The sequence below is a fragment of the Danio rerio genome, chromosome 8 (genome assembly GCF_049306965.1).
Source record: "Danio rerio strain Tuebingen ecotype United States chromosome 8, GRCz12tu, whole genome shotgun sequence".
Lineage (NCBI taxonomy): Eukaryota > Metazoa > Chordata > Actinopteri > Cypriniformes > Danionidae > Danio > Danio rerio.
This window is the reverse complement of record NC_133183.1, coordinates 48,231,191-48,258,201: the sequence shown is the minus strand read 5'-3', so window position 1 is coordinate 48,258,201 and position 27,011 is coordinate 48,231,191. Positions and strand designations below refer to the sequence as shown.

At 36.4% G+C, this 27,011-nt stretch overlaps 2 protein-coding genes across 2 annotated transcripts; one reads left to right on the top strand and one right to left on the bottom strand.

The window, feature by feature from the left end:
- Positions 1-3,436: 3,436 nt before the first annotated feature.
- On the top strand, positions 3,437-9,862 carry zgc:162025. Its single transcript, NM_001089426.2, has 6 exons — positions 3,437-3,774; positions 4,386-4,410; positions 4,514-4,612; positions 4,734-4,801; positions 6,784-6,874; positions 9,272-9,862. Exons 1-6 carry the CDS (start codon positions 3,681-3,683, stop codon positions 9,603-9,605), a joined length of 711 nt encoding a protein of 236 aa, NP_001082895.2. The 5' UTR covers positions 3,437-3,680; the 3' UTR covers positions 9,606-9,862.
- hnf1a (HNF1 homeobox a) lies at positions 9,187-23,848 on the bottom strand. The gene is given in 10 exon segments (NM_170764.1): positions 9,187-10,322; positions 12,415-12,499; positions 12,860-12,975; positions 14,120-14,308; positions 14,398-14,530; positions 15,031-15,179; positions 15,725-15,927; positions 17,357-17,537; positions 20,252-20,451; positions 23,280-23,848. Coding segments are annotated over 10 exon segments (1,683 nt in total). The 5' UTR covers positions 23,573-23,848; the 3' UTR covers positions 9,187-10,188.
- Positions 23,849-27,011: the final 3,163 nt, after the last annotated feature.

The following is a 27,011-nucleotide window of genomic DNA, read 5'->3' as shown; positions in this document are numbered from 1 at the left end:
CTTCTTGGTTGTTGTGTTTTATTTACACACTTGTGCTATCAAATAGTTGTATAAATTAAAAATTACAGGAGAAGAACTGCAATATCTCTGTATATTAACATTGCTGTGATTGCTTGCAGCCTTTCCCATGAGAGAGAGAAGCTGTGTCTCATTTCAGTGGCTGCATCCTCTAAAGGATGCATTCAAAGGGAACTGCGTCATTGCTCCACAAATACTGTCTAATTTCAAAATTTTCTATAGGTAATAAAGGATACAACTGCTGGATCCTTCGTGGCCTCCAACACCCCAAGATTCATTGCGCGCTTTTACTTGGATATCTAAGCGTGTTAAAAACAAAAAGAGTATGAAATTTCTTACTAATAAGTGATTTTATAGACAGTTTACATTTTTATGTGTACATCTGTGCAGGGTGCAAATTACACATTGACGATCAGGGCGGTCAACTTTTTCAGTAATATTATTTTGTATAATATGTACTTCAGTGAATCAAATGTATGGACTATTTAAATGACATGTTTTAATAATAAAACATTTTTTGTGTGTGTGTTTTGTGGAATATTTTTGTGTATTCTGACCTACAATATCCTCTGATTAGCTATTTCAGAGGGTACTGTAAGTCAAACTATACAACAGATGTAGAAACAAACACCTATTTTACTTGTAAACACCGTGTCTATCGGCATAAACTGATTGATGCATTTATGAATTCACAATGTTATAATCCATTATAGGAATCATCAAATGTATATTTATCATTCATTCATTCAATTTCAGTTTAGTCCCTTCATTAATCTAGGCTCCCCACAGCAGAATGAACCGCTAACTTATCCATCATATGTTTTTACGCAGTAGATGCCCTTCAACTGCAACCCATCACTGGGAAATACAAACTCTTTCACACTATGGACAATTAAGCTTACCCAATTCACCTGTAGTGCATGTTTTTGGACTGATAGGGGAAACCGGAACACCCTGAGGAAACCCAGGCAAACGGGGAGAACATGCAAACTCCATACAGAAACGCCAGCTGACCCTGCCGACGCTCGAACCAGCGACCTTCTTGCTGTGAAGCGATTGTACTACCCATTGCGCCACCGTGCTTCCTATGTATATCTATCTTTTCAAGATACAGATCAGAGTAAACTATTTCTTACTATTTAGAGGGCTGACCTCCCATACATGATGTTTTGATGTCCTTCAGAGGGATCAAGGGTTAATTGGAGGGTCAACCCCCCTAAACCCCCTTGTAATTCGCACCCTGCATGTATGGATCAAAGGAAATATATTTCCTGTTTTTGTCTGTTTGTTTGTTTGCTTTATTTATAGAGCACATTTAAAAACAACAGATGTTGACCAAAGTGATTTACAAAAAGACCAGCATACAAAATCTATACCTATATATAAAAATTAAGCAAAATATATAAAAACAAATTAAAATTAATTTGTGAACCTTGTTTTGGTCTTACATCATTTATTACTGTTTATTAAAGGCAGCTGTTACGGTTACTGATGAGATCTGTAATCTGTATAGGTGAGATTGTCTCATTTCAAAATGCTCAGTTCGGCTCAGTGTGGACTTCGAAGGACTTACCTTTGAAGTCTGCAATCTTCAAAGGATGCAAACTGGGAAACGAGACAGCTAAAAAGCAATACTGAGAGCTGAGCTTAGCTCATTAATATTTACGACCATTCCAAATATGGTCAATGAGGACCTTTTGATCCTTTTGGGACATTTCTTAAGAAGGGTATAAAGGAAGGTCGGAGCCAGCTCCAAGTGGATAGGTCTTAACACAGTGTCCAATACATAACACTCCCGTTTTTCCAGGGAGTCTCCCATATTTCAGACTCATCTCCTGTTTTGTTCAGTCTCCTTGAAAACTCCCGGAATTTCAACACCAACCCCCCACCCCCAACCTCACAATAACTTATTGTGTTTTAATAATGTCTACACCTACCCCAATCCTAAACCCAACCTCTCAATAACCTGATGTGCTTTATTAATACTTGCTCCTCCAACACCACCTAAACCCAATCTACTTGCGGTGTAATCCCTCCCACTTGGAGGGCTCTGGGCTGCAGCAATACCTACTTGATTTTATTGACCTGCAACGAGGAAGTGTGCTTTTTTATTGTTTTAGAACTTTCGATTCAGTTGCCTATGAGTGAAATTACTTGGAATGATAAATGGCATGAAAATGGTCAAACTGCATACTCTACAATAAAGATAAAAAGTACAAATAATAAAATAAGAAAATATCAGTTTGCAACATCAAGCAGCACAATGAGCTGTTTGTAACATACCGGTAATTAAAAATCAGTGGAAAGAAATAAGACCAAAACAGTATGGCACCTTTTACTGAAATCTTTTATTTTTTTATTATTATTTTTTTTTTTACCTTTTGTCAGTAGGTTAACATTACAATATAATAAAGTCAAATTTTGCTAAGAGAGGTGTCAGGATTCAGGAAGACAATATAACAACAACAAAAACCTGGCCAACAAAAAAAACATCTTAAAGTAAAAGGGTTAAATTAGAAAATGACGATAATTACAGTTACAGAACAAGTATGAACTTTCCAAAAGCACTAAAGTCATTGCAAATACTTTGCATCATTTTCCTTTTTTTTTTCTTTTTTTATTAACATATGTAACAGGGAATACATAAAACATTAATTTGTGCTAACATTGTGTGACCTGAATACAAATTATACATGTTTATTGGACATAGTAACAATGATTGAAAGGATAAGGGGAAAAAAATAATAATACATGAAAAAAAACTGACATTTTGGGAAAACAGAATAAAAATAAATAAATATGCATCAGGAGAAATAAAAACACAAATATCTCAAACTATAGCCTACCTAGATTATTAGGAATGTTACATATACAGCTCTTATTTTGCGATAGGCAGACATAATAGAGTTAAATTCTAAAATTAGGGAAACACTGATAACTCTACATTTGTGATGATGGAAAACGCCACAAAGAGTTAAACATTTTAACATATTGTCCATTTCCTTACAACCTGACTCCCAAATCAAAAACAATAAATTAATTGTCTTAAAATCAAAAAGGTTTTTGTAAGTTGAGAAGACAAGCCAAGATATTTCTGTCCAAAAAATGTCTACAAAAATTGTATGCTAAAAATAAATGCGTTATTGTTTCCAGGTTAGAATTACAGAATGTGCATTGCGAATAATTGTTTGTATTAAATTTAGACAGTAAGGAATTACAAGGTAGTAATTATGAAGGATTTTAAAATACAGTTCTTTCATCTTATTAGGCACTAAAAACTTATTGATATCAGGCCAAATTTGATAGTTAAACATAACCGGGTATTTAATATCAATTTATAAAAAGCTGAATACTTTGCATCATGCCAATATTTCTTTGCCTAAGCAATATTTTTATCTCCATTACAGCAGAGGGCAGTAAAGCACCAAATGTTTGTAGGAACCTCTTCGATTCCTTTTCGTTTTGAGTGCATGTGTGCGAGTCGCTGATATATGATGTGGACTTGTATTTGATTGTGTGAGTTTGAAGTGTAAAGGTATTGTAATAATCGTATTTCAAACCGCTAATAATCGTCACGTCAAACATCTAAATCAGTAACATAGCAGTTACTTCACCTTACCTGAGTAAGTTAAACCGATGTGTTTAAAAGTTGAACCTCAAATATGTCTGAAAGCAGCAGTGAAGATGAAAACACTGCAAGACTGAAAGAGGCTGTGTGGAGCTTTAAACCAGAGGATGTCAAAATCAATGGAAAAGGTATGTTGCCAGTTTGTTTTTAAAGGAACGTCTTGTCAAACAAATAGTGGCTCACATTTTGTGACCCTGGACCATAAAACAAGTCATAACAAGTGTCATAATTTATGAATAAAAAAAATATATTAAACAAGCTTTATTTATTAGTTTTTATGGGATAAAATGTGGTACTAATTGTTAACTTACATGAAAATCTGAAATCTGACGGTGCAAAAAGCTCAAAATACTAATCAAAAATTTAGTTTTGATATATTAACAGTATGAATAAAAAACTTGATCTTTACTTATTCTTGTTACAAATTAATCATTTTGACCTATAGAATGTATTTCTGGCTATTGCTGTGTAATTCTACATAAATATTCCATTGCAGTAAAGCAGTTTTTCTTAATTAACACACATTCAGTCTTTTTCCTTAATAATATAATTTTCAAAAAGTAATCCCTGCAATAAACAGTCAATTTAATCATGTTAATCTTGCTTTTAAAGTCATATACATGCAATTTTAGACATTTTAGACCATGGTAAACAATATACGGACAGTGTTCAACTTTACCGCAATCTAATATTTGTATAAATTGCTTAACTCTGTTCTGCTTTTCTCCCACACAAATAGAAAACAATGGTAGACAAAGTCATAGGTGAGTTTACTTTTTAAATCTTTTTAGCTGTATGAAGAATGAACACTTTAAGGTCAAATGTTACTTAATATTTTGTGATATTTTGATTGTCTTTGTTACACAGAGCTGATGTTTCCAAGCATGAGCATGATGGGAATGAGCTCGGGACAACACCAGAGTTTAGATCCCATGTTGCGAAAAAGTTAGGAACCTATTTGGATGGGTGAGACACGCGTTTATAATCAATAACAAAAATAATCGAAAATAGTCTTAATCTGGGTATTTTATTTTAAGAGATTGTTCTTAAATCTTTCTCTCTCATTTACAAATACACTCAAATGTAGGTGTATTTCTGAAGTGTGCTCTGACACTGTTGAACCTGCTCAGTCTGAAAACAGAGAAGATGAAGAAGGTAAGAACTATTTCGAACTGATAATAGGCATTTGAAAACTAAAATAAACCATTTGCACACACGCATTAATCCAAATTGATGCTTTTGTCCATCCTTATTTTGTGATTTATTTATTTTTTGTAATTTTGTGTTAACTCAAATAGCATAAATTTAGCTAAAAGATTTTGTGCGTTGCTTTAAGTTTTCATTTTAATGATAAAAGGATTTACCTTAGACACTGTATATTTGCAGTTTCTAATCATCGACTCATGCAAGAGTATAATAACAACAATAAAATACTGCTTAGCTTTACTACAAAGATTTACTCTTGTGTTTTTCCCCACAGGCTACAGTGTCATGTAAACATACTTCAATTCATAGGGTTAATATCATCAAATTAGTTATGATGCTGCTGTTAAATGCATCCATGTCAGTAAAAGTAGAAAAAATATATTAATAAAAAAAAAATTATATACTTTTTGATACTTTTAAAATGATACTTCTATTATCTTTTTTTTTGGGCAAAACTTGTTTTAAGGACCTTTGTGTAACATTATTTTATTGTTATTGTAGAAATACAATTCACAACATCTGCTAGATGTATAAGTGAAAAGAGAAAAAAAAACAAAAGTTTCTTCATGGCAATAACAGATCAACATATCCTTTTACCTTCTCTTACCTCGTTTACACCAAAACTATTTACAGAAAAAAGGGGATGTGGAAGCATTATCTACAATATATTACAGTGCTCAGCATATATAAGTACACCCCTCACAAATCTATCTATTAAATTAATATTTTTAATAGAAGCTATATAATATTATATCAATATTAGTCAGTACTGAAGCCAAATCTGGAGCTTATCTAACAAAATAACTTACGATAACAATTAACAACTATTAATACAAATAAAATAACTATTAATACAAATAAAATAACTATTAATACAAATAAAAATAGAACAGGAAAAATCAAAAGACACAAAAAAGGACATTTAGTAGAAATTTTCTTCTTTTTTTTTTTTTTTTTTTGCAATATTTTGCTTTAATTAAATTGTATTATGCAGTAGGTAGTGCTGTCGCCTCACAGCAAGAAGGTCGCTGGTTCGAGCCTCAGCTCAGTTGGCGTTTCTGTGTGGAGTTTACATGCTCTCCCTGCGTTTGCGTGGGTTTCCTCGGGGTGCTCCGGTTTTCCCCACAGTCCAAAGACATGCAGTACAGGTGAATTGGGTTGGCTAAATTGTGTGCGTGTGTGCGTGTGTGCGTGTGTGCGTGCGTGCCTGCGTGCGTGCGTGCGTGCGTGCGTGCGAGCGAGCGAGTGTGTGAGTGTGTGTTAATGATTGTGTGTGGATGTTTCCCAGAGATGGGTTGCGGCTGGAAGGGCATCCGCTGTGTCAAAACTTGCTGGATAAGTTGGCAGTTCATTCCACTGACGGCGACTCCTGATTAATAAAGTGACTAAGCCGAAAAGAAAATGAATTAATGAATGGACATCTTCATAACATTCTTAAACCAATTTAAAGAGATTAATTATTTTCTTCATTAATTAAGTTCCTTCAATTTAGTCTTTGTCAGAGGTCGCCACAGCGGAACAAACCACCAACTATTTCGGCATATGTTTTTACACAGTGGATGCCCTTCCAGATGCAACCCAGTACTGGGAAACACCCATACACACACTCATTCACACATTTACACCACAGTCAATTTAGTTCATCCAATTCACCTATAGTGCATGCCTTTGGTCTTGTGGGGAAAACTGAAGCACCCAGAGGAAACCCATGCGAATACAGAGAGAACATGCTATCTACACACAGAAATGCAAATTGGTCCAGCTGGGACTCGAACTAGCCACCTTCTTGCTGTGAGGCGACAGTGCTAACAACTGAGCCACTGTGCCACCCCTAAAAAGATTAAATACACAAAATATTAATTATATCCACATATGCCTTTGCTTATCATTTGGATTTAATAACGTTGCATGTTTTCTGCCATGTTTTAAAGGTTTCCGTCTTTTCTCCTCGTCTACTCCTGGTAAATGGATGGAGCAATCACCACCTCCACCTCCAAAAAGGAGGCCAGTTCCCAGCTCCAGGTGAGTCCTACACTTGCTTATTAACACATGCAAACACTCTTGCACACACTCATAATTCGTAGTAAAACGAGTAAGCACTAGTAATAGAGTAATTTCTTGAGTAATTTGAATAATTTTCGTAAATTAATAAATTAACAAAACTCAGGCTATGTCTACATATACATGGATATTTTTTTATAAACAGAGTTTTTCTCACTCTAAATTAAAAAAAAATCTCCATCCACATAAAAACACTATGCCTACGTTCACACTGCAGCCAAATGTGGCCCGAATCTGATTTTTTTGCCCACATGCGACTCAGGTAATGATAATGTGAACAGCCCAAACCGCATGGAATCTGATCTTTTCTGGTCAGATCTGTGCCACTTTCATATGTAGTCTTAAATCAGACAGATCTGATGTTTTGCTATGCGACCGCAGTGTGAACAGTTATGTCTGATTTCATGTGACTTTTACATAATTTTTGAGCAGCATGCGCAAACATCCTCTACTCCTCAGCAGCACAGTAGAATAGCACACATGGCAATTACTTTAACAAAGAAAGTTGGTTGTTCATTTTGAAAAAATATTGGAGGCAAAGCTAATGCTTGTTAATGATTTGGGCACGGGTTGTTCGCAAAGCCGAAGAGCATCTTGCGTGTTGCGGTTAGAGGATCCGTGTGCAAAGAACACAGAACTTTCTCTTTGAGTGAAAAAAAGGAAGGTGCTTGAGCACCTAAACACCCTTCTGTACGTGTCTGCTGTTTATAACGAAGTAAAATGAAATAACTCTGCAAACAGAGATGAACCAACTCCGCCTTCACAGTTCAGTCTGCGACTGCTCATTAACCCTTTGAGTTCACTCGACCGGTGGTCAAACAAACGTGCACTGCAGTTGTCATAAATCACAAATGATCAGTTTTTTGAATCACAAGGGACTTATTTTACATGTCAAATGCCGAAATACACATTAGTAGTTGCAGAACAGTCATTTACAGTTCATGCAATACACCACGGTTGTCTGTGGAAAGGGTAATAATCATATAAGCATGATCTGACAACGTGCTTACTTCATACAGTATCACGTGTACATTTTGCGCTGTCTGTATCTGTTCTTTTGCACGTGCGGGTCAGTTTAGGACTCTGATCCGTTTACTGTGCAAGTCTGATATTGGCCACATTTATAAGAGCAGTGTGAACAGCCATGCAAAAAATTCTAATTTGAGCAATAAGCCTGGCAGTGTGAACGTAGCCTATGATGCATGTAAAGGGCATGTCGAACCAACATTCAACCATAATGAAACTTTTATGCTGGGTTCACATCAGACAGGGAATTAAGTATTTTTGCAAGTTCGTTGCATCAAAGTCAATGCAAACATGAGAACAGTTGGATTATCGTCCCGCAATGCAAAGGACAAAGTATATATGTTTGCCGTGAACATTCAGTGTTTGAATGAATTGCATGATTTTGGATTTTACAGGGTTACACTGGTATTTTATGCTTCAGTTCACTTATGGGCTATTCCAAAGGGCACCTCTGATGATAATCAACTTTTGTAAGCTGTTTGGACAGAGCTGTCTGTATATATAGTGTGTCCACTGTCATAATGTCAAAACCCAACAAGTCTCATTTCTTAAATTTCCTGAGGTTAAAATAGGACACAAATCCCACCGCAACGTGACATATAAGTGTGATTTTCCTTACCAACCAAGCTGATTGACAGGCGCCATGTTTAAATAGTAAAAATATTAAACAGACACACACTGCGTTGGATCCCTGCCCACACCCCTTCCCCACCCTCCAAAAAATTCGATGAAAAGAAAATTCTCATATTATAGTTAAACTGTTTTTTTTAAATAAAAGTGAAATATTCTTAGTTTTGTTTGTATGATCAAAAAATATTGAGTAGCACAGTCTTCGCTGTTAATGACAGAATCAATCATTGTACATTTTAGTTCCATTTTGATTGTTTAATCAAATGGTTATACTTCAATAAGCCTGGACAGGCTTTCCAAACTATTCTCAGTGCAATGGTCAGATGGTCGTTTCAGACATTGTGAAATTTCTAAATAAAAATGCTTAAAGAGATATACATTATGGACATTTTAAGCTGAAATGCCCATTGAATTCTTACACAAGCTTATTAGTAGTTAAATGTAAAATTATTGTGAAAAAATGTATTCGTTTTCTCATTATTAAAAAAAAAACAATCTGTCACTCACATGAGTTCACAAAGTAGCAGCAGGATTGAAATTCAGTCTAAAGATCACATTTTTGTCTTGTTAACGAAGCCTTTTTGCTCTGATAAAGTTCCAATGATAGATGAAAAAAGTTTAGTGCAACTCCTGTTTATTTACATTTTGCATAACTGTGCATCTGTTTTCTGTTAAAATCATCTGTTTTTTGTGTTTCTGCAGTGACAGTGACAGTGAGATGGAGATGAGGTTTCGAGAAGCTGCTGTGTCTCTATCTGACATTCTCGGACCTGTAGCCCAAAACCTCTCAGAGAAAACAGAGGAGAAGAGCACAAAAGAAGAGACCGAGGACACAGTGACAAAGATGAAGAAAAAGAAGAAAAGAAAAACCTCCAGTGAGGAAAGTCAGGACAAAGTGAATCATCAGACAGAGAAACAGTCTAACGTAGAAGGAAACCAAGAGCAAACAACTGCTGGAGAGAGATTGAAAAAGAAGAAGAAGAAGAAGAAAAAGAAAAGGAAAAAGTTGGAGAAGGACATCAAAAAAGATGAATGAAAAACTTCATTTTTATAATAATTAGTTAATCTGTTAATGCCGTTCTGGATGTTTGTATTTTAGGTTTGTAATGTATGTTATAGAATAACAGAAACCTGATCTGTTTTCATTCAATGCCACTTTAAACAGTATTTACTCCTAAAAGGTGCATAGTAATACCCAGTATGTTTTTGCACCAAAGGTTTTTTCTTGTGTTTCAGTCTTGCAGAATTTCCTTAAAATCATCAATAAAGTTTATTTTTCCATTTTACCAGAAATTACTTTCTAGACTTATTTTTTAGCATTATAGAAGCCTAATGGGTAAAAACACTACTCTGTATTACAGCCAGGCATTTTAAAACATTACCTATTTACATGTTACACAGAGAAAAACAAACTATTTAAAATTTAAACTTGTCTTTCTGTGAAATATATTAAAAACAACTCATTATTAGCATAGCTAGGCAGCAGGTAGCAATGTTTGTTTCTGTGTTTAAGTATGATATTTTTTTGCACATATTGTTGCTTTGAAAATTGTATTTTTGAAATGTTTTCTTCTGCATATCTCCACAGCTTTTGGAGGAGTTTTTGTTTTTTATTGAGTCTATTGTGCAGTGGAGACCATCTGTGCAGGAATGTAAGGATCAATGTCTCCTGCTGGAGAGGAGAGCTGGAGATGTGAAGAATGGGTTTCACTTGTCTGGCTCTGAGGATAAAGATCCAAACTGCCTGAAGACCCTAGAGGTTTGAGGAAAATCAGAGATAGGTTGCAGTTTTATATAGAAACATCTGAAATTTGCAGTTAATTTACTCCCCTTTATATTATCTAAGATGAAGGTGATTTTTTTCTTCATTAGAACATTAAAGGAGATTTCTAGTGGAAACTGTGGTAGTTGGGGATCCCTAAAATGCAAGTCAATGGCTGCTGGCACTTTGAGATAAAAAAAAAAAAAAATCAGGCAAAACAAAATCAATGTCTGGATTAGGTGAACATTGAGTCTGTTATTAAAAAAACAAAAGAGGTTGGAGCAGTTGTGCTGTCTTGGAAATATAGTTTAGCATGATGACACTTTCAAGTAAAACTGAATATTAAATAGGGGGAAGGGCTTTTGATTTTGCACTCTCATTTTTCATGCACAGCAAGCGTGTGACTATATGGTTGTGGCTAACCACTTAAGGTGAAGTGTGTAATTTTTACCACTAGAGATCATGTATTCACAACAAACATGATAATGCCGTCATTGTGCAATACTGGCAGTTGTCTTCATTAATTGATCCTACAGGACTCTGCAGAAGTAATTTTTGTGGATGAGCAAAGTTATTCAGAACTTCTTATCGTGGTAGTATGAAGCACATTTATAAATTACAAGCATGATGCTCCACGAAAGCAGTAAAGGTTTTATTATGCTACAGTTGACCACTTCTGTTTTTTCCCGATTGTGATTGCATATAGAAGCAGCAGTGCTGTTTTGTCATAATAAATACATACGGTTCTGTTATAATGCTGCTCTGCACATCTATCGAGGATGTGTGATGTCATTAGCATGGCAACACAGGACACAGTCCATGTCACTAGTTCTCTTGATTTGAACATTTTTTAAAATATCTGGGATAATGCAAGTACATGGGTCAGGAAATTCTATCGATTTCAAAGTCAGCTTTATTGTCAATTCAACCACATGTACAGGACATAGTGAATCGAAATTACGCTACTCTCAGACCCTAAGTGCCTTACATATAATATTAATACAAAAAGTAGGAGTTTTAGAAAAAATTTACAATAGTTACAATTATACATAAAATGTTATCTAAAAAAATAAACAAAGAATAAAAATAAAAATTTGTAACAATAAAATTATACATTAAGGGCATATGACAATGAGTGCAAGCCAGAGTTGTGCAGATTTAGAACAGTATATAGTGCAAATAGGCTTGTAAACATGATAATTATGATAAAGTGACAGTGTCATAATATACAGTATAGGGAGGTAAATCGATGTTTCTTATTGGTAGTCCAATGTTACATAAAGCACTGTTCTAGTGGTTTTTGGATGTTTTAACAAAATCATTTACACATTGTGCCTTTATAACACTTAATGTGTGCTAGCAAACTGGAAAAAAAAAAAAAAAAAAAAACATGGACTTTTTGAACTCTTGAGGATTCAAATACAAGAGTTCACACTTAGCTGATGCTTGATAAGATAAATGCAGATTTGGCATGATGTCCTGGGAGACAGCCCTAAGCTTGGAGGAGCCTGGGGCTCCCCCCTTAATCAGGAGAGAGAAGAGTTCGAGCTTAGGTCGAGTTCCCTGTCTTAGCGAGGAAGTAAGAGGGGATGGAGGAGGGATTCTTCAAAATCAAAGAAGACTAAAGTAAGGCAATTTAGAATATTTGTGTGAGTCGGAATTCCAGCAGATTGGTTGATCATGTGATTGTTAATGCAAGACCAGTCATGATCAATCCCCTGCATGTGCTACTCTCAAAATAAGTTTATAAAACATCACTTAATAATGTAAATGCAATGCAATAATGTCTAATAATGTACTTTAAATGTTCAGTTTCTTGCACAGTCTGATAGTTTGATAGATTGAGTACTATACAGGTACTCATGGTATTTTCAGGATCCGCAGGCATTCATTTAGTTTTGTTTATTTAACGTAGCACCTGACTTTTGCATTTTATGAATCACAAATGACCTTAATTTGCCTAAAATCTGCTTTATGTTCTACTGAAGAAGAAAAGTCAACAACATAGATTGAGGTTGAGTAAATGACCAGAAAATGTTTCTTCTTAGGGTGAGCTATCCCTGTATTAGGACAGCATGTATACCTGCTTCAGGTGAAGTGGACTGCAGATGTAATGAATCCTCTTCAATGGCAGATTCTGTGTGACCCTCAGGATCTGTGGTGAGAATCTGATAATGAAAGAATAATAATAGAGAAGTCAGAAGAATCATTCAAGAGTCATGCATATTTTTGCAATGGTGATTAAAGGCAGTGTTGCTTACTGATTATTCATTAATGTTGTCTTATGTTATTTTTCCATACCGAGACAACTGTACAAGTTTACAGTAAAGTTTTATTAGTTCAGCTACTAACATGAACAATCAAAAACAATACATGTATTAAAGTGATTCAGTGTCAGTTGTACTAAGGATATAAAATAAAAACTCCAGTGTCTGAGCATGTAAAACACTGTGATTAAAGGCCAGTGTAAAGAGCTCAGCCTGTGCATGAAAACAGGGTGTTTGTGATGAGTTGTGATTGGCTCATGCCTGTCGAACAGCTGTGAGGTTGGTCAGTGTCCCGATGCTACTGCTGTCTGCGATCACCATAGCCTGAGACAGGAGACTGGAGGAAGGGTAAGAGCTCAAATCTGCCTTGCTGTACACTAAAACACAAAGTTTTAATCAGAATTAAAGCTAAGTCCACTTCTTTAGAAGTATTCCTATTTTTATATTTGTACACAAACAAATTTTACACCTGCCCCAAATCTAAACCTTCACTTCACAGTTATTAATGTCAACGCTTATCCCCCTAAACCTAACCATCACAGTGAGCATGCACATGACAATGTCCACTACTTAATGGACGTCCTTTTTTGCGAATGTGTGGCTTAAACACGTGCTCTATGTGAAATTGCCACTAAACACTTTCACTAATATAGTCCACTTGAAGGGGTGAATGAAACAAGTGAGTGAAAAGCCATTTTGTTTGTGGTTCATTTGTTGATAAATCGTTAAGACATAGATTTTAGATTTCTTGGTCAAACCCTGTGATAGTTATTTATTTAACACTTCTACTTAGTAGTAAAAAAACAGACTTTAGATTTCTGTCCTGTATACCTTTAACTAAATACTGTTTTTTTTTTAAACTATACACCAGGCATGTCCAAACTCCATCCTGGAGGGCCGGTGTCCTGCAAAGTTTGGTTGCAACCCCAATCAGACACACCTGTGCTAGCTAATCAAGCTCTTTCTAGGCTTGCTAAACATCCTTGCAGGTGTGCTGAGGCATGTTGGAGCTAAAATCTACAGGACACCGGCCTGTTTTACAGCCCTGCTATACACAGATAGGGTTGTGTTTTAGATGCAAACTTGTGGTCATATTCGTAAATTAATTCATTCATTCAACTCACTGTGCGTTGTGGGGATTTTTCAGCTGTTGAGTGTACATGGGTTGTAGAATTGTTATTGCTGTGCATTGTGGGATTGAGTGCACTTCATAATATCCACCGTTTTCAGACACCTTTAAAATGGCTGCTCGCACAAATATCACAATTGAGGGTATAAGGGGCGATATCAGATACAGCCATGCAGTATGTGCACGACGTAGTGCATTGATAACATCACTGCACTAGAAGCTGCAGTCAGGGATATTTGTGAAACAATTTTTAATGGATGGACAGAAATCTCTAAGGTTTTAATAAAAATGTCTAATATGTAAAGACAAACAAAAGTTTGGAATGATATGAGCGTGAGTAAGTGATGACAGACTTTTCATTTTGTAGTGAATTATCCCTTATAATTACTTACTGTGACATGGTAACTGTGCCATTGTGGCCATAAAGGAGCTTGGGGCAATGTGACTCTGAAGCTGCTGTGCTATTGGCTGCTGAGGTGAGGCATGAAGTGGCTGCTGAAAGGAGATTGGCTGAAGGGTGGTAAACCCTCCCCCTACATTATTGATGATAGGGACAGTCTGGGGTTGAGAGGATGTCAAGCCTGCAGCAAAAAAAAAAAAAAAAAAGTATAAGTATTCTAATTAATCCAATGTCCTCTGCTAATCCAGAATATCTGTGTATGTATTTCACCAATGAGAAGTGAGGAATCTCCCAGGCTCATGACACTTGGTATGAAGAGCCCTGGAGCACCAGCGGAGGATCCGGACATGCCATGCAGGGAAGTCAGAGTGCTGACAGGAGGTAAAGAGCCTCCTACAGATGCCTGAGAGAAGAAAAACACAAAAGAAACTTTTTTAAATTAATAATTACTTTATAACTACAAACAAAATACATTCTATTTAAGTATTAATGTGTTTAGTTTGTATGTTATCTGGATGTACCCACCATAATGTTATCCTGGTATAAAATATATATATTTGTCTTAGAATTTAGGCATCATTTTTTTTTGCCACACACCGTTTTAATCTACAACATGGTGAAATGGATGCAGTGACAGGCTTTATGAATGGGTCATTGAATTATTCACTCAACTTAATCTTGATGTGGATTCATTCAGGAAGCAAACAGTATTGTTCAGAGATAGCAATGATTCTAACCATGGTGATTTTAGTAAGTGAAGACTAAAACTATTTGTCAAAAACCATTTCATTAACTGATATAAAATAAAAGAATTCACAATAAATCAAGAGTGAAAACTAAATAAAACTAATGATAATCACTGAAAAAGTAAATGAAATAAAATAATAGTTAGCACAATCTCACTGGTTTGTGATGGTGTGTCTCCAGGAGTGTGTGACTGGGTTCAAGCTGGACTGGACTTGCTAAACGAACACTGGCACCTCTATCTTCACCACCAGAGCTTCTCACGGTGCCCAAACTCTCACACACCACCGTCTGACTGTACTTCAGACCTTCAGTTTATAAAGAAAAGAAAAAATTAGTTATAGGATGAAAGAAGAATTCTTTAAATCTCAAAGTCAACTTCAAAAAAGTAAATAATTTTGTCTGCAACTGACAAATCATCTGTCACCAGATCCCTGTATTGACAGTTTTCTATATTTAGTGATTCATTTTTTTGTGTATGTGTTTATGCTTTTGAATTGCATTATGGGACCTTGACTTTTCCTTCGAAAACTTTTGATGCTGAAAAGTTCAATAAAGTCTTTTTTAATAGTTTGAAGTGTCATATTGTCTGAAATGGTGTTGTAAATTGATTCAGAAACGAATCAGTAAATAAACTGTCGGTACTTTTTCTGTTATGTCCTATACAGTATATTGTTTCAAACTACTAAAACGATAGTAAAAGTAACTTTGAGTTTTCAACATCAAAAGTCGATGGATCTGAGATCAGAGATCCCATAATGCAATTCATAACTTTAAATAAATGAAAAACATCTGTTTATTATTAATATTTTTTTTCTTTTTATAGTGTATGGATGGGTATGAGCTTGAATACCTGGTGAAGGACTGGATGGCAGTGTCTGGCATGTGGAGGCAGCTGATTGGCTGCTGTAGGGCACATCTAGTGCCAGTTTGTGGCGAAATGCCTCCTCTTTACGCCGATTTGCAAACCAGTTGTAAACCCGAACCTCTGTGACCAGATTAGAGCCTAGGCCAGCCAGCTGAGAAGGAGAAACTCCCCTCTGAAGACACTCCGCTCTGAAACACATACATCCAGGCAGGGTAAGATGGGGAAATTGCCCTGCTTAAGTATCTTTCATTTAATATTGTAACGTATTTTAGTGTGCACACACTGATTTCTTCATGCAATATCACCAAATGTTAATTTATCCAAATAGGTCTCCCACTAATGGGGCAAGTCTTAATGAGGAAAGTTTTACTTAATGTATAAATATCTTTTGATGTGATTTGAATTCATATTTAAATATTCTGTATGTAAATATCATTGATATCAAATGCTAAATCTACTATAAAATAATTCTTATTCTATTTAAAGACGTGACAAAATGAGAAATCATTTTGATGTATAGTGAAGTTAAACACTTGGCATTCAAGTCCTGACTGACTTGGTTTGGCGTAGTTAAGCTCCACTTCCAAAAGCACAAATATGAGATAATACTCAAAAGTTACAGTAAACTTTAAAGTAAATACAGTATAAGTATTTTTTTATTTTAAGATTTTTATTTTATTTTGTTTTTATATTCTTTGATTCAAGTTATTTTTTCTGGTTTTTAAAGGTGATTCATTGTTCATTTGTTCCTACAATACTTGGTTTATCGATTTTAAAAAATCTGACATACAAAATCATTGTCATTTTAAAATTCCCAAATGATAACAATTATGATTTCAATCATATTTTAATAGTTAAACTTAAAAAAAAACATCCCTGGTTTCCAATTCAGAATTCTGGCCACCTTATAATCAAAGGTAGCTTAAATGATTTCATAGAGGCTAGCAGTTACTAAGGCTAAAGATATGGCCCACACTGGATAATCACTGTCCTAAAGCTACTCCTCCAAAACACTTGCATGTACGCGGTTTCAGATCTGAGACCAGAAGTTACAAAAGAAGAGAAATTACCTCACACCTCATTCATCTAATTACTTTATATATTCATTCATACCATGTTTTTGGACTTGTGTGGGAAACCGGAGCACCCAGATGAAAACCCGCGAGAACACGGGGAGAACATGCAAACTCCACACAGAGACACCAAATGCTGTGAGGCGAACTGCGCCACCGTGCAGCCCTTATTTAAATATTATAATATATTATTTTTATATATTTCATATATTGCTAAGCTAAAAAGCATGTTACCTGTCTCAGATGCGAAAAAAGCTAGATCATGCTTTAATGTCCTCTTGGCTGGATTACTGTAATACTCTCTTTGCTGTTTGTAATGCATCCACAATTAATAAATGTTAGTTTTAAAAAACACTGGTGCGGAAAGTTAATGGTGATATTGGTAATAACAAACTTTCATCCACCATAACAACTTTTTTATAATTCACCTATAGCCTGGGTTTGTTGGGGTTCTTTTTCTTGGACTGTTTCACTCCATTATCCCTGTCCAAACCTCAGAGGCACTTTAGGTTATGGTACCCATTCAACACTTGTGTTGACTTACCTGTTGCACTCCTCCACCAGTCCCTCCCTTTCCTCCTTACTGGGGTTTTTCTGTCGTTCATAAGCCTGGAACAGGATCTGCAGGGAGGCGGGACCCCATTTAAATCTGTTTCTCCGTCCTTTTCTCACATCTTCCCCGGGTTCCTCACCCGACATGACTCCTCGACTGGCATTTGTGAATTCTGTAATGATCAGTTAGAGAAAACCATTCATTCTAATATAAAGGTGGAATAGAGGCACCGCTGGTATGACAGACTATTTAATACTGCTCTAAGGTGGCGTAAATGCATTTTACCTTACACATCAGATATTTGAACTGCATACTGATAATCTAGGGGCAAAATTAGGTCATGCACACATTTACTCAGGATTTTTTGCTGATTTTCATCTTTTGGAAGAATTTTATGCAGACGCCAAGTAGCCTTAACTTATGTATAGCAATTTTAAAAAATGTTATAGTAAAATGTTTCAGTGGCTTTTGGAGGCAAGAGACCACTCTCTTTGGAAGCTCAGCAACTCCAAACAGTTCATTACCAAAACACATTGGACATTAGCTGAGGGATTTTAGAATGGCCGAAACAACTTTAGATAAACAACAAAATCATAAATCCGAAAAGTAAAACGGAAAAATGTTAAAGTCTTCATTAACATGGCTATTATTTTTAAAATTGCACTATTGTGCACCGCACCTATGCATTTTGGGAAACTTGCTTTCCTTCATCTGCATCTGGAGTTCATTTGAACACTTAGTGGTCACATGGCTCGAATATCTGTACAATACAGAAAATTATACATCCAACACAATTAAGTCATTATCAGTACAGTAAATAATCAACATTTAAGATATTTTCCAATATTGTCAGTCCACTTTTTGACCATTAATTCTCTCCCATTGCACACATCCTAAATTTGCATTGCTAGACCAAGTGTGCCGCAAGCCTGCGTTTGAGTGAAGGTCTCGGCCGTTAGATCGCCCCCTGGGGGCTGGCTGCAGTACAAGTCATAAAGCCCGCCTCCTCCGTGTTAATGAAGGAGACTTGAGCCCAAATAAAAAAATGTATTACTCTTGCAATAAAATGTCCCGAAAGATGGTTCAGGTCAATTAAGGCACTGGTTATTGTGCTGATTAGGTGCAGATCTTCATTTTTGTAAACAGTTTGTTTTTAGCAGTAATTTAATGCTGGGCGTGTCATCGTGATTGACAGCTGTGATTGACAGTTTCTCAAAGCAGACCGTCTGAGCTTCGGCAGGAGACTGAAGTGTTATAATTCGATTTCTTTGTTATTTTACCATGACAAAATGAGTTCAGCAGTAAACTATAGTTTCTGACATACATGATCCTCGTGGAACACTGTTTATTCGCTAAGGTCAGAGCTTTTTTGGGCTTTATTAGTTTGCTGATACACGCCTAACCACCCAGATAGCAAAATATACTCGGGCCAGTTCCGGCTAGATTCTCGCCTGCCGGAGACTTACCCCTCAGAGCTCAGACTGACTACCTCTGCTTAACCTACTCCAGATGCCTGGACTCACTGCCCGATTCCAGCCCGAGTCAATCGAGCCAGATGCGGCGGCCAACTGAGCCAGCGCTGCCGCATGCGAGCCGGAATCAGCCCGGGACGCCGCGAGTAGGTTATGCGCTGCGGCCCGGAGCTGGCGCGATTGAATATATAAAACCCTCATATTTGTTAACATTATTACATCCATTTGTGTGATATGACAGCAAACGCATGCTGAGTACATAAAGTGTTTGGTTGGAAGCTCGACTCTGCTCATTTTCATGGCTCCTCCTCTGGCTCCATCAGACAGTCCTTCTGCGCATGTCAAGACTCCAATTTCAGCAGTCTTTTGCGACAGTTTGTGCCCGTCAAGCAGGCGTTTTGCCCTCAAGGCGTTCAATGGGAAAAGGGGCTGTCGCGTCGTCCATATTTTTTACAGTCATTGTGCTAGACATGTCACTGGGTCATTTCTTGATCCCGGAACGTCATTCCACAGATATTTGCAGACCTTAGCATTTTCATTAAGCATTTTATTGCGATATTCCAAAATGTCCATAAAAATAAATGGATGGAAACATGGCTCATGGTAACCAAGGTGAAAGCCACAGTAAGTCATGGCATCCCACCCACTTTAAACAGTAATGTAATGTTTGTGTTTATATAGCGCATTTATTGTGTATGGCTATACACCTAAAGTGTACCTTCACAATCTCGAGGGGGGTCTCTCCAAACCACAAACAGTGGGGTTGCATCCACTTGGATGGTGCAACGGCTGCCACAGGACAACGGTGCCAGTGCTCTCACCACACACCAGCTATAGGTGGAGTGGAGAGACAGTGATACAGCCAACTCGGTTGATAGGGATAATTGGGAGGCCATGATGCTTAAGGGTCGATTTGACCAGGACACCAGGGTTACACCCCTACTCTTTGAGGTCAAGACCTCGATTTAACCCCTCATCCAAGAGACAACACTCAATGACAGTATGGTGTCTCCTTCACTTTACTCGGGCATTAGGACTCATGCAGACCACAGGTGGAGCGCCCCCTGCTGGCCTCACTAATACCACTTCCAACAGCAACCTAGTGTTCCCATGTGGAAACCCATCCAGGTATTGACCAGGATCAGCCATGCTTAGCTTCAATGAGTAACCGGTCTTGGGGTGCAGGGTGATATGGCTGTGGCCATATAATACTAGGCTGCAAAGGAAATGCAAACTGAGCCAGGCCATGCCAACTTGTACTGTACCACACAGTGGAAAAGCAGCTTCTGTCAGTGAAAACACTGTAAATATTTCCTTTGTCAATTATATAAATGTTAAATGTTTATTTCATTGAATTTTACTGTCGTCAGTATTGGTGTTGAGTATAAGAGAAATGGGGTATGGTTATACTCACGCTGACTGATCTCTGCCTGCTTCTTGGTGTACCAGCTGTAGAGAGCGGCACGTTTCTGGTTCTTCATGGGTGTGCCTTTGTTGAGGTGCTGCGACAGATGCGATTGGTTGAGACCAGTGGACTCCACTACCTCTCTCTGGGGAAGGTTGTGCTGCTGCATGTAGCTCTTCACCATTTTAGCCACGTGCCAAGGATCCTCTCTAACACACATTAATACACCATAATATGCTTGAATATTTGCAATCAATTGTTTATAAAAAAATGCATAATGGTTATTACTGGGAACATTTCAAGTGTTTGAGTTTTAAATGTGTATTATGTACTTGTGAAGCATGCTATATTTATTTTAGCCATATATTGGACATGTGAATTCCACATGTGACTGCTCCCAACATGTTGACGCATCCGTCATCTTGAAACAGTAAAAACCAATGAACATTACCCAACATTGCAAAGGCTCTGTTGAACAAATTGTAGATATTGAAATTATTGACATCAATAAAATGTTATTGATGATAACTATGGTTGCAAATACACAATTTAACAACTTTTACAGTTCCAAAAAAGTGGGACACAATGTTTAAATGATAAATTAAACTGTAATATTATTATTAAAAAATAATCATAATAATAATCATATTAATAATAAAATAAAATTTACAATACATATTAATTCTTTATTCATGGTTCAAATGTTTAAGGTTAGGTCATTTACTTAATAGCTTTTATTCAGCAAGGATGGCTTAAATAGTAGAAACATTAAGCAGCACAACTATTTCCAACTTTATTAATAATAACAATAATAAGAAGAAATGTTTCATAATTAGCTATAAAATAACTATAAAGGGATTAGGTGACTGATTAACAGCCTTTGAAAGTTCAACTTAGCCATAACAGTGATAAATAATTTTTTATATATTTTCAAAAACAGTTATTTTGAACTGGAATAATATTTCACTATATTATTACAGAATAAATAAAAAAATAAATACAGCTTTGGTGAGCATTAATAGCTATATTATAAAATATACAACAGTCTGTAAATACATGAAAAGTATAAGAAACAATTAATATTGATACAGACTGCAAAGTAAAAGATTTGACTGTGTATGACCAGTTTATAACTTAATCAATAGAGTAGCTGGGTGACGTTTCACATTATAGATAATGAATGGCATTTCTCCAGAATATTAAAAATTTTTAAATTCATATTTTATTTTTAGTGCAAAATAGGGCATTTTTAATACACAAACCCTTTAAATGTAATGTGAAAATGGTTGCATACTCATTTAAGTGGCTAAATACACGACCTGACAAAAGTCTTGTCATCTATCCCACTTATTAGAGCAACAAATAATAACTTAATTTCTAGTTGATCGTTTAGAAAAGTGTTAGAAGGTAGATTTTTCTGATGAATCATTTGTTGAACTGCATCCCAATCATTACAAATACTGCAGAAGACCTATTGGAACCCGAATGGACCCAAAAATCTCACAGAAGTCAGTCAAGTTTGGTGAAGGAAAAATCATAGTTTGGGGTTACATTCAGTATAGGGGCGTGTGAGAGATCTGCAGAGTGGTTGGCAACATCAACAGCCTGAGGTATCAAGACATTTGTTCTGCCCATTACATTACAAAGCACAGGAGAGGGCAAATTCTTCAGCAGGATATCACTCCTTCTCATACTTCAGTCTCAAGTCAAAGTTTGTGAAAGCAAAGAAAGTCAAGGCAAGGTGCTCAAGGATTGGCCAACCCAGTCACCAGACATGCGCATTATGAAGCATGTCTGAGGTAAAATGGAGTAGGCATTGATGATAATTCTAAGAATCTTGATGAACTCAGGGAGTCCTGCAGGAACGCTTTCTTTGCCATTCCAGAAGACTTTATTAATAAGGTGTTTAAGTCATTGCAGAGATGTATGGATGAAGTCCTCCTAGCTCATGTGAGTCAAACACAATATTAATTCTTTTTCCACTGCACTATGACTTTTGCCTTTTTTATAAGCCACTTCTGATACCAAATGATCAACTAGAAGTTATTATTTGTTGTTTCTAATACTTGGTAACAAGACTTTTTGTCAGGTAGTGTACATAAAAACATAAAAATTCTTAGAAAAATATGAGAGTTTAATATTGTTATATAGGTATATATAACAACAATATATATTCTAAAATTTAATATAACTGTAATTTGAATCTTTAATTATTTTAATTTATTTTAGTTTAATCTATTTATATATATATATATATATAACTACTAATTAGTTATATAAAATATAAAATATACAAAAATATATATATATATAAACTTTGTGTGTGTGAGGGAAAAAGGGGTGGGGGAGTGTATGGTAGCATAATAAAGATAGAGTGAGAGCACTGCAGTGTTTACACTGTAAGATAAGGCAAGAGACAAGGGACCAAAGTCCAGTAAAAAGGATTCCAAACAACCCTTGTAAATGCAATACAAACCTGCAAAGCTTTGAAAAATGCACTAACACATCCAACAACAATACATTTCACCAATACAAATCCCTCTTAATGTTAACATAAGCTACATTACACATTTGTATCAATTCAAAGAGCCACACAGTTAATTCAAATCTAAGCAAACCTTCCCTCACAACAGCACTATCTTTACAATATCACCACCGTCATGTGTACACAAACACACACACACTCTGTGCCATGGACACTGTGTCACTCTGTTAATTTTAACCAGTCGATGTAGCTCATTTATTAAAAAGATAGAAATGGCCAGAGAATAATGAATAGGGTAGGTAATTAGTAACTAAAAAAGGTGGAACCTCCTTTATATTCACCCCATCAGTTGGAAAGCTGAGCACAAGACAGAAGAGGAAGCCAATGAAAAGAACACCTAAGGTTTATCCAGGAACTTGTATAACCTTGTATGAGGCCATAATGGATTTTGAGGATGTTTATTTTATGGAGGAGCAACATCAGAGCCACTAGATTGTAAGTTTTAGATGAAGCTTAGAGTGAAAGTCTATCAGATGAAGGCTGAGGACTTACTGTAGCAGCTGGTCCACTTGAGCTCTCTGTCTTGCGGCCTCTTCAGGCGGCAGTTTCTCCAGCTCTCGATAGATCGGAGGTGGATTGTCCATCTCTCCTTCCTCTGAGCTCTCACAGTCGGCCCGGTCTGCCCTCTCGCCACCAGATGAGGCCCGTTCTCGTTCTAGATCTCCCATGGCCTGGATGAGTAACTCTTTTGACAGTCCTGAACCCAGTAGAGACCACACCAGCTGCTCCTGTAGGGCTGACAGCCGACCGCTACCTTCTGATCTCCTCGACTCTCCTCCGTCCATCCTCCTAGATTCGGAGGTTTCTCAGCAGATGTTTTTGTTTTGCTACTAGAATTGACACACTTTGTCCGACCGTTTTGCTTGAGTAATAACTAACACGCTTAAACAGACGTTCGCAGAAGGCAAACAAACGTCCAAGGTGTTCGCCTGTGTCTCAGTCGATAGTCTTCATCGTTTTTTCTGTCTTTCAGGTTTCTTCAATTTCTGCTGCTCTTTTAGCTCTATAAAACTGTTGTCCTTTTGCTTTGAAATGCGATTTTTTTGCTACTTGCTTTTCCCTCATCCCCTCCTCCTTCACTCTGTTGCTCGCTCTCCCTCTCTTTTTCCCTCTGTGAACTTTGGCCTCAGCCTGTTTTAAGGGCAAAGTGTAGAGTCTGAGCATTCAGTGAAAATGAACATTACAAACACATTCAACACTGTACACTGAAAACAAAGCCAATAGTGTAAATGACTTCAGCTTGTTGCATCTAAACCAATTTAGTTTTTTTATAGTAAACTGTAATGAATTGAGCTGAAAAAACTTTTGTTCAAGTGTAACAAAGTTGTTGACAAAAAGTCAAGGCAACAAATATTTGTATGCTGCTTCAGGTTATTTTAATAAGGTAATCAGGTGGCAACTAAATTATTTATACAAAGTTTAACTTCATATTTTTAGTCAGTTTGATTCAGTTCATTTCATTTATTTTCCTTTGGCTTAATCCCTGATTATCAGGGGTTGCCACAGCCGAAGGAACCACCAACTATTCTGGCATATGTTTTACGCAGTGGATGCCCTTCCAGCTGCAACCCAGTACTGGGAAACACCCATACGTACTCTGATTCACACACACTCATACACTACAGCTAATTTGGTTTACCCAATTCACCTATAGCGCATGTCTTTTCCTATTTTTGGTTTATTCACATATCCTGATAGATTTTCTGTTGCCCATGTAGTCAAACTGCGCCGGTTTGATTCCCTTCAAGGGACAGTTCATTCAAACCTAAAAATGTACTTGCCCTCAAGTGATTCCAAACCTTTATGAGTATTCTACTTATATTGAACACAAAATAAGATATTTTAAGGAATGTTAGAAATCTGTAAACACTGAATTCCATAGTAAGAAAAATAAACACTATCTAAGGCTACTTATTTAAATAAAAAAAAATATAAATTCCTTTTTATGTGTTCAGTGTAAAAAATGCAGGGTAATAATCTCAGACAACTATCTGACAAAAGAAGGGTGAGTACACTTTCAAAATCGATTACTTTAAAAAAGTGAGTAAACACATTGCCTTTAAAGCAACAAGTTGACATTACTTAAAACACCATTAAACCATTGACCTAATAATTATGCACAAAGTTTGTTTACTTTATAATTATAATCAATGGGTTTACTTCCTTGGATTTCATTCATTCATTTTCTTTTTGGCTTAGTCCCTTTATTAATCAGGGGTCGCCACTGCGGAATTTACTGCCAATTTATGCAGCATATATGTTTTTCCAGCCGCAACCCAACACCCGGAAATACCCATTCACTCTTATTACATTTACACACATACAATATGGCCAATTTAGCCTATTTAATTCATTAATAGCTAGGCCCACACGGAATCTGTGCGTGCAGAATTCTGCAGATTTTTAGCCCATCATTGATTCTGTTTATTGTGTAAATTTATATTTATTCAGTTTATAAATTAATTTTAGTACAGGGAGTGCAAAATTATTAGGCAAGTTGTATTTTTGAGAAATCGTTTTATTATTGAACAACAACCATGTTCTCAATGAACCCAAAAACTTATTAATATCAAAGCTGAATATTTTTGGAAGTAGTTTTTAGTTTGTTTTTAGTTTTAGCTATTTTAGGGGGATATCTGTGTGTGCAGGTGACTATTACTGTGCATAATTATTAGGCAACCTAACAAAAAACAAATATATACCCATTTCAATTATTTATTTTTACCAGTGAAACCAATTTAACATCTCCACATTCACAAATATACATTTCTGACAATCAAAAACAAAACAAAAACTAATCAGTGACCAATATAGCCACCTTTCTTTGCAAGGACACTCAAAAGCCTTTCATCCATGGATTCTGTCAGTGTTCTGATCTGTTCACCATCAACATTGCGTGCAGCAGCAACCACAGCCTCCCAGACACTGTTCAGAGAGGTGTACTGTTTTCCCTCTTTGTAAATCTCACATTTGATGATGACCCACAGGTTCTCAATAGGGATCAGATCAGGTGAACAAGGAGGCCATGTCATTAGTTTTTCTTCTTTTATACCCTTTCTCGGCAGCCACGCTGTGGAGTACTTGGACGCGTGTGATGGAGTATTGTCCTGCATTAAAATCATGTTTTTCTTGAAGGATGCAGACTTCTTTCTGTACTACTGCTTGAAGAAGGTGTCTTCCAGAAACTGGCAAAAGGACTGGGAGTTGAGCTTGACTCGTGCTTGACCATCTTGCTGGTGTCTGAGTCGGACTGGAGCTTTCTGCCCTTTACCAATCCAGCCACGGGCCCATCCATCTGGCCCATCAAGACTCACTCTCATATCATCAGTCCATAAAACCTTAGAAAAATCAGTCTTGAGATATTTCTTGGCCCAGTCTTGACGTTTCAGCTTGTGTGTCTTGTTCAGTGGTGGTCGTCTTTCAGCCTTTCTAACCTTGGCCATGTCTCTAAGTATTGCACACCTTGTGCTTTTGGGCACTCCAGTGATGTTGCAGCTCTGAAATATGGCCAAATTGGTGGCAAGTGGCATCTGGCCGCTGCACGCTTGACTTTTCTCAGTTCATGGGCAGTTATTTTGCGCCTTGTTTTTTCCACACGCTTTTTGCGACCCTGTTGACTATTTTGAATGAAACGCTTGATTATTCGATGATCACGATTCAGAAGCTTTGCAATTTTAAGAGTACTGCATCCCTCTGCAAGATATCTCACTATTTTTTACTTTTCTGAGCCTGTCAAGTCCTTCTTTTGACCTATTTTGCCAAAGGAAAGGAAGTTGCCTAATAATTATTCACACCTGATATAGGGTTTTAATGTCATTAGACCACACCCCTTCTCATTACCGAGATGCACATCACCTAATATTCTTAATTGGTAGTAGGCTTTCAAGCCTATACAGCTTGGAGTAAGACAACATGCATAAAGAGGATGATGTGGTCAAATACTCATTTGCCTAATAATTCTGCACTCCCTGTATTATTATTGACTAATATGAAAATATTTATATGATTTATTTACTATGTAGTTTATAAAGTAATATTTTCTGTTTTTTAGTAGAGATATTATATGAGAAACTTGCTTTGTTTACCAAATAAAGTGGATCTAATTGGATTTGCATGGTAAACATATAATACAAGATAAAAATGTATTACTTTTTATTTCATATATTTAGGTTTTCAGTTATGGTACTCCCAAAAGTCATTCCGCATAATCCCAAAGGTTTTTAA

Bases quoted from the DNA above. Each gene is read 5' to 3' on its own strand.
- zgc:162025 (NM_001089426.2), top strand. From the start codon at position 3,681: ATGTCTGAAAGCAGCAGTGAAGATGAAAACACTGCAAGACTGAAAGAG. The intron at 3,775-4,385 runs GTATGTTGCCAG...CCACACAAATAG, and splicing joins TGTCAAAATCAATGGAAAAG to AAAACAATGGTAGACAAAGT. The intron at 6,875-9,271 runs GTGAGTCCTACA...GTGTTTCTGCAG, and splicing joins AGGCCAGTTCCCAGCTCCAG to TGACAGTGACAGTGAGATGG.